Raw genomic sequence first — 14291 nt, 5'->3', positions numbered from 1 at the left:
TCCATATTTGTACCCATTCCAAAGAAAGGTGATCCAACAGAATGTGGAAAATATTGAACAATCTCATTAATATCACACACAAGTAAAATTTTGCTGAGGACAATTAAAAAAAAAGTTGCAACAGTATATTGACAGGGAATTCCAGAAATGCAAACTGGATTCAGAAGAGGATGTGGAACATGGGATATCATTGCTGATGTCAGACAAATCTTGGCTGAGAGTAAAAAATATCAGAAAAATGTTTACTTGTGTTTTATTGACTATGTAAAAGCATTTGACTGTGTGGGTCATAAATTATGATTAACATTGAGAAAAATGGGAATTCCAGGACACTTAATTGTGCTCATGAAGAACCTATACATAGACCAGGAGGCTGTCAATCAAACAGAGCAAAGGGATATTGCATGGTTTAAAATCCGGAAGGGAGTGTATCAGGGTTGTATCCTTTCATCCTATTTATTCAATCTGTATGCTGAGCAAATAATCTGAGAAACTGGGCTAAATGAAGAAGAACATGAAATCAGGATTGGAGGAAGACTCGTTACCAACCTGTGATATGCACATGACACAACCTTGCTTGCTGAAGGGGAAGATGACTTAAAGCACTTATTGATGCATATTAAAGACTATCGTCTGCAGTATGGATTACAACTCAACATAAAGAAAATGAATATTCTCACAAATGGACCAATAAACAACATCACGATAAATGGAGAGAAGATTGAAGTTGTCCAAGATTTCATATTACATGGATCTACAATCAACAGCACTAGAAGCAGCAGTCAATAAATCAAGCAATGTATTGCACTGGCCAAATGTGTTGCAAAAGACCCCTTTAAAGTGCTGAAGAGCAACAATGTCTCTTTGAAGATTAAGGTGGGCCTAACTGAAGCTATGGTATTTTCAATAGCCTCATATGCATCTGAAAGCTGGACAATGAATAAGGAACAACGAAGAAGAGTTGATGCTTTTGAGTTGTAGTGTTGGTGAGGAATACTGAGAGTACCATGGACTGCCAGAAGAATGAACAAATCTATCCTGGACGAAGTGCAGCTGGAATGCTCCTTGGAAATGAGAATGGCCAGACCTTGTCTCACCTACGTTCGTCATGTTGTCAGAAGGGACCATTATTCCCTGGAGAAGGATATCATGCTTGGTAAAGTGGAATGTCAGTGAAAAAGGGGAAGACCCTCAATGAGATCCATTGACACAGTGGCTGCAAGGATGGGCTAAGATATAGCAAGGATTAGGAAGATGGTGCACAACGAGGCAGTGTTTTGTTTCATTATACATGGGGTCACTATGAATTGGAGCCAACTTGACAGCACCTAACAACAACAACAACAACATTTGCTTCTATTAAGATGAGGTATGCCTAAGGAAAAAAGAAAGAAAAGAAAAAAAGTTTTATGTATGGCCTAAAATTAAGTACAACCAGTGCTGTGTCTGGATAGTACAATCAACCAAACAGTAATTAGTCTGGCCTTAGGGAATCATGGAAAACTAGAAAAAGGGGAAGACCCTCACTGAGATGGATTTGACACAGTGGCTGCAACAATAGGTTCAAGCATAGCAATGATTGTGAGGATGGCACGGGATTAGACAGTTCTGTTGTACACAGGGATACTGTGAATCTGAACCAACTTGACATGACTAAATAACAAGAAGTGTCCACTTCCGGAAAGAAAGACAAAAATAATTGTCAAAAGAGGCTCTGAATCTTGCTCTTGAGCTCAGAGTAGCTAAAGGGAATAGAAGAAATTATATATAAAGTCAAAGAGCTGAACAGATTTCAGAGGGTGACTTCAGAAGCCAAAGTATTACAATGAAATATGCGAAGACCTGGAATTAGAAAACCAAAAGGGAAGAATGTGCTTGGCATTTCTCTAGCTGAAAGAACTGGGGGGGAAAAAAAACAAGTCTTGAGTTGCAATACTGAAGGATTCTGTGGGCAAAAGTTAGTGGTGCAGAAGCTAAGGCATTCAGCTGCTAACCAAAAGATCAGCAGTCTGAAGCCACCAGCTGCTCTTTGGGAGAAAAATGAGTCAGTCTGCTTCTGTAAAGATTTACAGCCTTGGACCCTATGAGGCAGTTCTACTCTGTCTTGTAGGGTTACTGACAGTCAGAATCAACTTGACAGCAGTGGGTTTGGGGTTTTTTATGGGCAAAAATTTGAATCACTTGGGAAACATCAAAAGAAGATGCAAGGAATACAGAGCCACTGCACCAAAAAGAATTGGTCAACTTTCTACCATTTCAGAAGGTTGATCAAGAACTGATGGTTTTGAAGGAAGAAGCAAAAAATTGAATGATGTGGGAAGCATCGAAAGAAGATGCAAGGAATACAGAATCACTGTACCAAAAAGAATTGCTCAACTTTCAACCATGGTACTGAAGGAAGAAGTCCAAGCTACACTGAAGGCATTGGCAAAAAACACAAGGCTCCAAGAATTGTCAGAATTGACCAATTAAGATTCTTCAACAAACAGATGGAACACTAGAAGTGCTCACTCAAGAAATTTGGAAGACCACTACCTGTCCAATCAACTGGAAGGGATCCTTTTTTTGCCCTTTCCAAAGAAAGGTGATCCAATAGAATGTGGAAATTATCAAACAATGTCATTACTCCTAACCAGAAGGCTGGCAGTTCAAACCCACTAGCCACTCCTTGGAAGAAAGGTTGGACAATCTACTTCCATAGTGATACCACCTTGGAAACCCAAGGAGGGGTCACTGTGAATCAGGTCTGACTCAACGGCACATAACAACAACAGCAGCATCATCATTATTATCACATGCAAGCAAAATTTTGCTGAAGACAATTTTTAAGTGGCTACAGCCATACATTGACAGAGAGCTGCCAGAAATTCAAGGTGGATTCAGAAGAGGATGTGAAATGAAGGATATCGTTGCTGATGTCTGATGGATCTTGGCTGAAAGAGGAGAATGCCAGAGATGTTTACCTGTGTTTTACTGACTATGCAAAGGCATTCCATTGTGTGAGTCATAACAAATTATGGATAGCATTATGATGAATGGGGATTCCAGAACACTTCATTGTACTCCCGAGGAACCTGTACAAGGATGAAGAGGCAGTGATTGAAAGAGAACAAGGGTATACTGTGTGGGTTAAAATTGGAAAGGGGATGTGGCAGGGTTGTATCTTTTTGCCATACTTATTTAATCCTCAAGGCAAGCAAATAAGCCAAGAAGATGGACTACATTAAGAAGAGCATGATATCAGGATTGGAGGACAACTCATTAACAACCTGTGATATGCAGATGACACAACCTTGCTTGCTGAAAATGAAGATGACTTGAGGCACTTACTGATGAAAACCAAAGACTACAGCCTTCAGTATAGATTACACCTCAACATAAAAACACAAATATTTTGACAATTGGACCAAGAAGCAACATCATGATAAATGGAGAACAGATTGAAGTTGTTAAGGATTTCATTTCTTGCATCAATAATCAACACCAATTGAAGCAGCAGTCAAGAGATCAAGTGACATATTGCATTAGGCAAATCTGCTGCAAAAGACCTCTTTAAAGAGTTAAAAACCAAATGTGCATATGACCCAAGCCATAGTATTTTCAATTGCCTCATATGCATGTATTATCTGGACAGTGAATAAGGAAGACCAAAGAATAATAATGGTTTTGACAAAAAAAATATATTAAATATATCATGGACTGCCAGAATTACCAGCAGATCTGTCTTGGAAATACAGTCAAAGCGCTCCTTAGAAGGGAGCATGGTGAGACTTCATCTCTTGTACATCAGGAGGAACCAGTCCCTAGAGAGGGACACCATGCTTGATAAAGTAGAAGGTTAGTGAAAAAGAGGAAGACCCTCAATGAGATGGATTGACATAGTGTTTGAAACAATGGACTGAAACATTTCCAGGATTGTGAGGATGGAGCAGGACTGGGCAATGTTTTGATCTGTTATACAGAGTCACTGTAAGTAGAGCAAATTCAGTGGTACCTAATGTAACAATTTATGGAATCTTGAACCCTTAGTAATTTCTCATTAAATCTTTCAAAACCCTGATATCTAATGATATCTGCATATAATTAAGCTATTTTCTAATGAGTCCCAACGCCAAGAATATAGATCAGTGCCCACGTTGGCCTGAATTCTGGAAACTCAGTCTGTGAAGTAGGCCTTCTCTGAATCCTCTGGAATCTCAATGTAGCCTGAGAAATGACAATGATTTTGAGGCAATCAGAACTGGGGTTGGCCTATTGCTATTGCTCAACATATCTAGGATATGTATAGAGTCCTCCGCATTTTGTCTCAGAACCAGAGCCAGATCAGAAGGAGCCTATCTTCTAGGGATCTTGACATTATAATAGACTTCATAATGATCTGAACTTTTGCAACACCATCTCTGTCACAAAGCTTACCCTTTGAGTCCTAGCCTCCTCAGGCTCTGGAAGAAATCTCTTTGGGAGGCCTCATAATAGTGAGCTTGTTTTCCAGCTCCAACTCCTATTAGCTCTGAGACTTTGAATAAATTACCTCACTTGTCTGATCTTCCATTTTCTCATCTGGTAAGTTGTGTTAACAGTACTTAGTTATCATTAGATATCAGGGTTCTTGCAAGACTAAATGAGAAATTACTCTGTATTCAACATTTAGTAAGTGGACACTATCATTAGTAATTATTCTATCCATGAAAGGAGAGGTAGAACCCTAGCTAGCATCTCATGTGACTGAACTTTATTGCTAAACCTGTTTTCCTTTGGGCTTTTCATTTTGGCAAGCTGCTAAACTAAAATTTAGCACTGAAGGTCAGAAGAATTGTGTTCTGAAATAAATTGACAAGAATACAGACAACTCTTTGGAGAAGAAGAAAATACACACCCATAGAACTGAAGCAGAACAATGAACAATTGTTCTTTCTGAGATATTATCGATGCTATGTGGCAGTGAGCATGAGCATGACATTGGAGATGTGTTACCAGAATAACTGACCAGTTTGAACAATATCTAAAGAAATTTTCATTCTCCTAAAAAAGGAAGTATAGTCAATGTTTCTCATTTCTTTCAGATGTAACCACACGTAACATATTTGCTTCTTGCCTTTATCAACAACTGCACTGATGCTCTACTTGGTAAATTTAATGTTTTTGTCACATTGTTCTGTAACTTTGCCTCCTTGAGATATAATTAAATTTATTGTTGTACCTGCAATCTGCATATAAACTATGATTATTTATTATTTACTAAATCAGTTAGTGCTGTTTCTTACCAATGATAACTTACTAAATAATAGGTCACTAAAGAATTTTGGTGTCATGAGGCGTTTTGCTGTCAGGAACAAAAAAGTATAAGGTGTTATCTAGCACTAGTCAATATACATACCAGTGTTTGCAACATGTAATACTCCAGAAACTATTTGTGCTATATTTGTGAAAGAAGAACTGTCTGTCAGACCACCATGATCATGTTTTCTTCTCTCATCATTATTAGCATGGACATTTTTAATGTTGCCTTCCAATATACAAGTAACTGCAGAACAGCCACTCCATCGAACTCTGGACACTTCTTTCCTTCCAAGACGTAAAAGCCTATCCATTCTCCAAAATGCCTTTGCAAAGGCTTTGTGTATGCCATCAAACTCACAGTGCAATGTTTTTGTTGTTTGAGGTGTGAAAGAAAAGTGGTCTTCTATTTTTCTGTATTCTTCCTTAAATACAGTGTGAAAAGAATTTATTACATTTTGCTCTTCAGGGGTCATTTGGTAGGAGGGATCAAATCTGGAAATTTGATGGAGAAGTAAAATTGGGAGTTCCATTGATGCCAAGTTGGCTGCTGAAGCACCATAATGCCCATCAAACAAACCAAAAAAGCACACATTGGGTTTATTGCCAAAATTATTCACAATAGTGAATTTATCATCCATGGTAGTTCTCCACATAGAATTTCTGTCTTCACAAATGGCTACTCCTTTAATCAAGAGATGGCGTATTTTTTGAGAGTATATAGAACTCCTGTCAATATTATCAATAATCTTATAGTATGCTGGTAAGTGTTTCTTCCAAATCAGCTCAAAAGCATTATTAATGCTCTGTAGGACTTTTTCACTGAATATAAAAGATGACAATAGTTTGGTAATTAAAAACTGTCTCTGAGCAACAATTTCTGATTGTTCTGGTTTCTTCCCACCCATCCAGTGAAAACCCAGTGATGTCAGAGCTTTATGTTGCTTTTTATGGAAGAAAAAACTGGGTAGGTCAATTTCATGCTTGCATATGGAACAGGGAAATGTGACCACTTGCTTAGAGGCCTGCTGCTCATCATAGTCTTCAGTGATTTCCAGTGATCTCTTCTTCTTTTTTTTTATATTTCTATATATTTTTTTGCTTTGATGTGAGACAGCCTCATCTGAATCAAATGTTGATACTCTCATTTTCCATTCTTTTGATTTCCAAAACACTCTGCAGAGAGGATGAAAGATATTTACATGTCAGGAATAATGGAATAAAACGTTCTTCAAGCAGTCCCTTCCCATTGCAATTTGCTTTGGCTCCTCATGGTTTTATATAGACTTAGAGTGAAATATTTTGATCCAGTTGTCCATAATTCCCAGAAAACTCATATCAAGTACTAAATAATCTGATTCCTGTGTGTGCCCAACTAAAATTAGGCCAAGTCTCCACAAAGGCAGCTAGACACCTGTTCTGGTTACCTAGTGCCACTCTGGAAGGAATATATACCATAAGTGGGATGCTTGAACAAACAGGAGTTTATTCTCTTACAGTTTGGAGGCTTTAAGTCTAAGTTCAAAGTGCCAGGCTCTAGGGTCTGGGTGAAAAGCTCCTCAACCTTGGGCTTCAGCTCTGCCTCCCACTTCCAGCTCACTGGAGCTAGAGGCTTTTCTTCACTCAGTCAGCTGCTGGCTACTGAGACTGACAAGCCCAAGATTAACAAGTAAAAGGGCATAGTCCCGATTTTACCAAACCACATGGCAGGCCATTAATTCAAGGCCATTGTAAGTCCCCAGGTCAGCAGAGCATGGAAGGCTGCTGAACAACAACACGGCTACATGCAGGGTTCAAGTGTGCCATAGGCTAGAGACCATTCCCAAAGCTGCTTTTTATATATGAGAAGCAGACCACATACCCAAAGGCAGCTACTCAGCTGCTCCCAGTAGATTCCACCATGGAGCTGATTACCAGTCTTACCATGGGGAATACTACATCCAGCTGCCCAGCTACTCAACCAGGCCCAGCCAAGTTGACACACAAATGTAACCAGCACAATACCCAAGTACAAATACTCAGAGAAACTCATAGAATATTCCATCCCAAGGACATGAAGTTATATGCTTGAGACCTAGGGGTTTGATTTAAAACATGAGAATAATTACTTCTGTACTCCATTTTGTCTGGCATAAAACATTTTTGTCCTAATTAAATAGTTGGCAAGGAAATGAAAGGGCTGTGTCAAAACCTAACAGAATAATGAAAAGAATCAATAGTAAACACAACTGTGTATGTGTGTGTGTGTGTGTGTGTGTGTTTTGGGACTATAATAGGTAAGAGGTGTGCACTGAGGAAAATATACGGAGCTCGGTGATGAATTTCTAGAAGGCAGACACCCTTCCTTAAACTCCTTCCCTATCAGAAGCTAGATGCTATTAGAGGCATCTAGCACAGTGGTCAGCACATTGGGCTTTTTTTTTTTTTTTTTAATCCATTTTACTCTAAAAGCACAATTTATAGGGAATGAACTCTTTCCAAGGACCTATGAAAATCTTAAGGATCCCTAATGGTGCAATGGTTAAGAGCTCTACTGCTAACCAAAAGGTTGGGGGGTACAAACCCCCCAGTGGCTCCATGGGAGAAAAGACCTAGAGATCCTTAACTGTAAAGACTATAGGCTAGGAAACGCTATGGGGCCAGTTCCACTCAATAGCACATAACAACATGTAAAGGCCAGAGACCTAAAAAAGAAAAAGAAAGGAAAAAAAAAAAAAAAAAGAAATGTAGTTATAAAATATTTTAAAACATGAAAAATCAAAGTTTGTAACATTAAATATTTATGAATGTATTTGTGACATTTTGGAAACTAATCAATTTCAACTCACCTCATTGTATTTAGCATGACTAGCTCTGGTAGGGTAGTGCCTAAGGCACTTGACGGCTAACCAGAAGGCTGGTGGTTCAAACCCACCAACCACTCACTCCTCAGAAGGAAGTTTGGGCAATCTACTTCCATAGTGGTACCACCTCAGAAACCCAAGGAGGGGTCGCTATGAATCAGGTCTGACTCAATGGCGCATAACAGCAACAACAACAACATATTTTAATAGTGAGCTCTGGTGGCACAGTGCCTAAGGCATTGACTGCTAACCAGAAGGCTGGTGGTTCAAACCCACCAGCCATTCCTCAGAAGATTTGGCAATCGACTTCTGTAGAGATACTGACTCGAAAACCCAAGGAGGGGTTGCTATGAGTGGGACCCGACTCAATGGCAGTGAGAGAGAGAGAGAGAGAGAGATTTTAATATGTAAAATTTAATGAAGGGTGGGGCATACAAAAATAAGAGTGTCTAGAGACTACACAGACTTAAAATATAACAGGCACATAACAGATATCTTGATTGTTGGAGCTCTGGTAGTGTAGTGCCTAAGGCATTTGATTACTAACCAGAAAGCAGGCGGTCAAACCCACCATCCACTTCTCAGAAGGAAGGTGGAGCAATCTACTTCCGTAGTGATACTGCCTCGGAAACCCAAGGAGGGGTCACTATGAGTTGGGTCGGACTTGACAGCACATAACAACAATAACAACATACAAAAGGATAAGGAACTCTGATAGCACAGTGCCTAACGCATATGACTGCTAACTAGAAGGTTGGTGGTTCAAACCCACCAGCCACTCTATGAAGTAAGACTGGACAATCTACTTCTGTAGAGATTTACTGCGTCAGAAACCCAATGGGGTTTGCTATGGGTTGGAATTAACTTGATGGCAGTGTGTTTGATTTTTTTGGTATACAAAAGGATACAATATGGAAAATGAAAGAATATCCTCCTTGTCTCCCCATCCTACTCAACTCCAAAATTCCACTCCCAATAGTAATTAATAGTTTGATATTTATCTTTCCAGATATTTTAATGAATATATATATATATTTCTTCTGAAATGTAAGTGGCATCATATTTTATATAACATTGTATAATCTGCCATTTTCATGTAACACTATCATAATAAGTTTGAGTAAGAAGAAGTGAAACAATATATTGTGAATAATATGAATTTGGGGTTAAAAAAAGCAAATATCTTCATTTACCAATTTACTAACTAACTTTAATCAAATTATTTAATTCTCTGAGCATCTTTCTTTTTTATCTGTAAAGTGCATATGATTGTTTTTAGCAACAAATGTGGTAAAAAATAAAGAAATGGGCCCACAGAGGACACTCAAATGATGCCTTCTCGAGAGAATAAAATACATTGGAATAAATCCAACCAAGGACATGAAGGACTTAGACAACGAAATTAATAAATTGCTGAAAGAATTAAAAGAAGACTAAATAAACGGAAAGATTTTCTGTGTTTTGGAGTTGGAAGTTTAATATTATTAAGATATCAGTAATACCTAAAGTGATCTATGGATTCAATGCAATCTCAATAAAAATCCCCACAGCCTTTATAAAAATGAAAAATCCAATCCTCAACTTTATGTGAAATGGCAAGAGGCCATAAATAGATAAAAGAGCAAAGTAGGAGGACTTACTTTCTGATTTTAAAACGTATTATACAGCTACAGTGATCAAAATAGCCTGGTACTGATATACAATAGATATATAGACCAATAAACAGAATTGAGGGTCCAGAAATTAACCCACAGATCTATGGCCAACTGACTTTTGACAAGGATGCTAAGTCCATTCAATGGGGAAAGAAGAGTCTCTGTAATAAATGGTGCTGGGAAAATTTGATTTCCAAATACAGAAGAATGAAACAGGATCTGAGCCTCACACCACACACAAAAATGAATTCAAAATTGAATAAGAACAGAAATGTGCAAACTAAAACCATAAAATTCTTAGGGAAAAAAATGCAAGAACCCTGCTGTTGGTCCTGTTGTTGTTGTTGTCATGTGCCATCTAGTCAGATCCGACTCATAGCAACCCCTCCTTGGGTTTCTGAGACAGTATCACTGCGGAAGTAGATTGCCCCATCTCCCTTCCGAGGAGTGGCTGGTGGGTTTCAACTGCCAGCCTTCTGGTTAGCAGTCAAGTGCCTTAGGCACTATGCTACTAGAGCTCCTGCTGTTGGGCATAGCATTTAACAATGAATTATTTAATATAATAAAATTACAAACAGCAAATGACAAAATAAATAAATAGGACCTCATAAATATTTAAAAACAAAAACTTTTGCTCATTAAAAGATTTATCCCAAAAAGTGAAAAGACAAGCTACCCATTGGGGAAATATCTTTGGAAACCATATATCCAATAAGAATTTAATAAACAAAATATATTTAAAACTTAACAACAAAGGGACAAATAACACAATCATAAAATGGGGAAAGGACTTGAACAGACAGACATTGCCCAAAAAGGATATTCAAATGGCCACCAAATGCATGAAAAGATGTTCAACATAATTAGCCACCACAGAGATGCAAATCAAAAGCACAATGAGATATCACGTCACTCTCACTAGGATAGATTTGTTGTTCATTATTAGGTGCTCTAGAGTTGCAATCTCATGTACCATTGGACAAAACCCAATTCTGCTCCATCCTCACAATCATTGCTTAGCTTGATTCACTTGTTACAGCCACTGTCTCATTTCTTCTCATTCAGGGTCTTCCTACTTTTTTGCTGACTCCCTACTTCTCCAAGCATGATGTCTCCTACAAGGACTGGTACCTACTGATAACATGTCTAAAATAAGCGAGACAAAGTCTTGCCATCTTCTTTTCTAAGGAGCATGTTGGCTGTAATTCTTACAAGATAGATTTGTTTGTTCTTCTGAAAATCCATGATATATTGAATATTCTTCACCAAAACCATAATTCAAATGCACCAATTCTTCTATGATCTTCCTTATTCATTGTCCAGCTCTCACATGCTTATGAGGTAATTGAAATACCATGAGTTGAGTTAGGCCCAACTTAGTCCCTAAAGTGACATGTTTGCTCTTTAACACTTTAGAGATCTTTTACAACAGATTTGCTCAATGCAAAACATCATTTGATTTCTTGACTGCTGCTTCCATGGGTGTTGACAGTGGTACCACCAAGTAAAATGAAATCCCGACAACTTCAATCTTTTCTCTATTTATCATGATGTTGTTTATTGGTCTGGTTGTAAAGATGCTGCATTCTTCTTCATATAGTCTATCTTCTTCTTCAGCAAACAAATTGAATAGGTACAGTGAAAGCATACAACCTTGATGTGCAACTTTCCTGATTTTAAACCACGTTCTATCCCCTTATTTTGTTCAAATGACTGCTTCTTGATTTATGTACAAGTTTCTCATGAGCACAATGAAGTTTTCTGCAATTCCCATTCTTCACAATGGGAAATTATCTATAATTTGTTAAGATCCACACAGTTGAATGCCTACACGGAGTCAATAAAACACAGGTTAACATCTTTCTGGTATTTGTTTTCAGCTAAGATCCATTTGACATCAGCAATGATATCTTTTATTTCACATCCTCTTCTGAATCTGGCTTGAATTTCTGGCAGTTTCCTGTCAACTAAAGCACACTTAAAAAAAAAAATTATTGTGCTTTGGGTGAAAGTTTACAGAGCAAATTCATTTTCCCTACAGCAGTTCATACACATTTTGCTTCATGATACTGACTGCAATTCCCCACAATGCAATAACTCTTTTCCCACTTCCTTTTTGTAGTTACCTGTTCCCACACACTCTTGCCCCCTAAGCTATATCTGTGCGAGCACTGCACTTCAGTTCTCCCACAATTGATTATTCCAAGTTGTTTATCTACCCGATGTAAATGTTCACCCTATATGCGTGTCTATCGTTTGGCTGGAATCCACAGGAGTGAGTTCAATGCCAGACCAGAAAGGTAACTAGGGGCCATAGTTTTGGAGGTCTCACCAGGTTCTATCAGACCAGCAAGGCTGGTCTTCTTTTATGATTTTGAGTTTTGTTCCACATTGTTCTTCCATTTTATCCAGAATCTCCTGCAGCAATCCCCCTCCAAGTGGTTGACAGTGACTGGTAGTCAAGCACCCTGTTGTTCTTCTGGTCTCATGGTCCTATAGGCTGAGGATTGTATGGCCTACTAGTCCCTTGGACTAATTGTTTCCATGGGTCTTTGGTTGACTTCATTATTCTTTTCTCTAACTGAGCATCTTTGCATCTAGATGGCCTAAAGCAAATATTTTTAAATTATCTTCACCAAAATTTTACTTGTGTTTGATATTAATGATATTGTTCAATAATTCTTTCATTCCGTTGGATAACCTTTCTTTGGAATGAACACAAATATGGATCTCTTTCAGTCAGTTGGCCAGGTAACTGTCTTCCAAATTTCTTGACATAAATAAGTGCCTCCAGAGCTGCATCCATTTGTTTAAAGATCTCAGTAGGTATTCTGTCAATTCCTGGAATCTTGTTTTAGCCAATTCCATCAGTGCAGTTTAGACTTCTTCCTTCTGTACCATCAGTTTTTGATCATAAGCTACCTACTGAAATGGTTGAACATCAACCAATTCTTTTTTGATATAGTGACTCTGTTTATTCCTCCCATCTTCTTTTGATGCTTCCTGTATCATTCAATGTGTTGCCCATTGAATCCTTCAATATTGCAACTTGAGGTTTGATTTTTTTCTTTAGTTCTTTCAGCTTGAGAAATGATGAGCATGTCCTTCTCTTTTGATTTTCTAACTCCAGGTCTTTGCACATTTCATTAAAAACTTTATCTTCTTGAGCCACCTTTTGAAATTGTCTATTCATATCTTTTGCTTCATCATCTCTTCCATTTGCTTTAGCTACTCTGTTCAAGAGGAAGTTTCAGATTCTCTTCTGACACCCATTTTAGCCTTTTCTTTCTTTCCTGTCTTTTTATTGACATTTTGCTTTCTTCATGTATGATGTTCTTGATATCGTCCCAGAACTTGTGTGGTCTTTGGTCATTGGTGTACAATGTGTCGAGTCTATTCTTGAGATGGTCTCTAAATTTGGGTGGGATGTGCTCAAGGTCATATTTTGGCTCTAGTGGATTTATTTTAATTTTCTTCAGCTTGGACTTGAACTTGCATATGAGCAATTGATGATATATTTCATAGTCAGCCCCTGGCCTTGTTCTGACTGATGATAATGTGCTTCTCCATCATCTCTTCCCACAGATTAGTCAGTTTGATACCAATGTATTCCATCTGGGAAGATGACGTGTATAGTCACACTTGATGTTATTGAAAAAATGGTATTTGCAATGAATAAGTCATTGATTTTGCAAAATTCTATCATATGCTGTCTGGTATCATTTCTATCACCAAAGACATATTTTCCAACTACTGGTGCTTCTTCTTTGTTTACAACATCTGCATTCCAATCACCAATAATTATCAGTACATCTTGATTGTATGTTTGGTCAACTTCAGACTACAGAAATTGGTAAAAATCTTTAATTTCTTCATCTTTGGCTTTAGTGATTGGTGTGTAACTTTGAATAATAGTAGTATTAACTGGTCTTCCTTGTAGATGTATGGGTATTATCCTATCACTGACAGCATTGTGCTTCAGAATAGATCTTGATGATGAATATGACACCATTCCTCTTCAATTTGTCATTCCTGGCATAGGAGACTATGTGATTGTCTGATTCAAAATGGTCAATACCAGTCTATTTCAGCTTATTAATGCCTAAGATATTGATCTTTATGCATTCCATTTCATTTTCATAACTTCCAATTTTCCTAGATTCATACTTCACACATTGACATTATGATTATTAATGGATGTTTGCAGCTGTTTCCTCCCAATTTGAGTTGTACCTCATCAGCAAATAAAAGTCCCAAAAGCTTTACTCTATCCATTTCATTGAGTTTGACTCTACTTTGAGGAGGCAGCTCTTCTCTAGGTGTATTTTGAGAGCCTTCCTACTCATGTTCTGGAACTATGTCAGACAGTGTTTCACTGCTATTCATAATATCTTCAGTGGCCAATTTTTTCAAACTTGGACCTGGTCACATCCGTCTTCCTAGTCTATCTTAGTCTGAAAGCTCCTCTGAAGCCTGTCCACCATGGGTGACCTTACTGCTATTTGAAATACTGGTG

At 38.0% G+C, this 14291-nt stretch overlaps 1 protein-coding gene across 1 annotated transcript in view; it reads right to left on the bottom strand.

Moving 5' to 3' along the window:
- PP2D1 (protein phosphatase 2C like domain containing 1) overlaps nt 1-14291 on the bottom strand; it is a 52220-nt gene that overhangs the window by 22071 nt on the left and 15858 nt on the right. The window contains exon 3 of the mRNA XM_007937315.2: nt 5378-6453. Within this exon, the coding sequence (XP_007935506.2) occupies nt 5378-6453 (1076 nt within the window). The remainder of the gene's footprint in view (nt 1-5377; nt 6454-14291) is intronic.

Source organism: Orycteropus afer, unplaced genomic scaffold (assembly GCF_000298275.1).
Source record: "Orycteropus afer afer isolate SDZICR_OR568_19922 unplaced genomic scaffold, OryAfe1.0 scaffold00003, whole genome shotgun sequence".
Classification (NCBI taxonomy): Eukaryota; Metazoa; Chordata; class Mammalia; order Tubulidentata; family Orycteropodidae; genus Orycteropus; species Orycteropus afer.
Note: the sequence above shows the minus strand (reverse complement) of the source record. Positions and strands in the feature narration are given on the sequence as shown.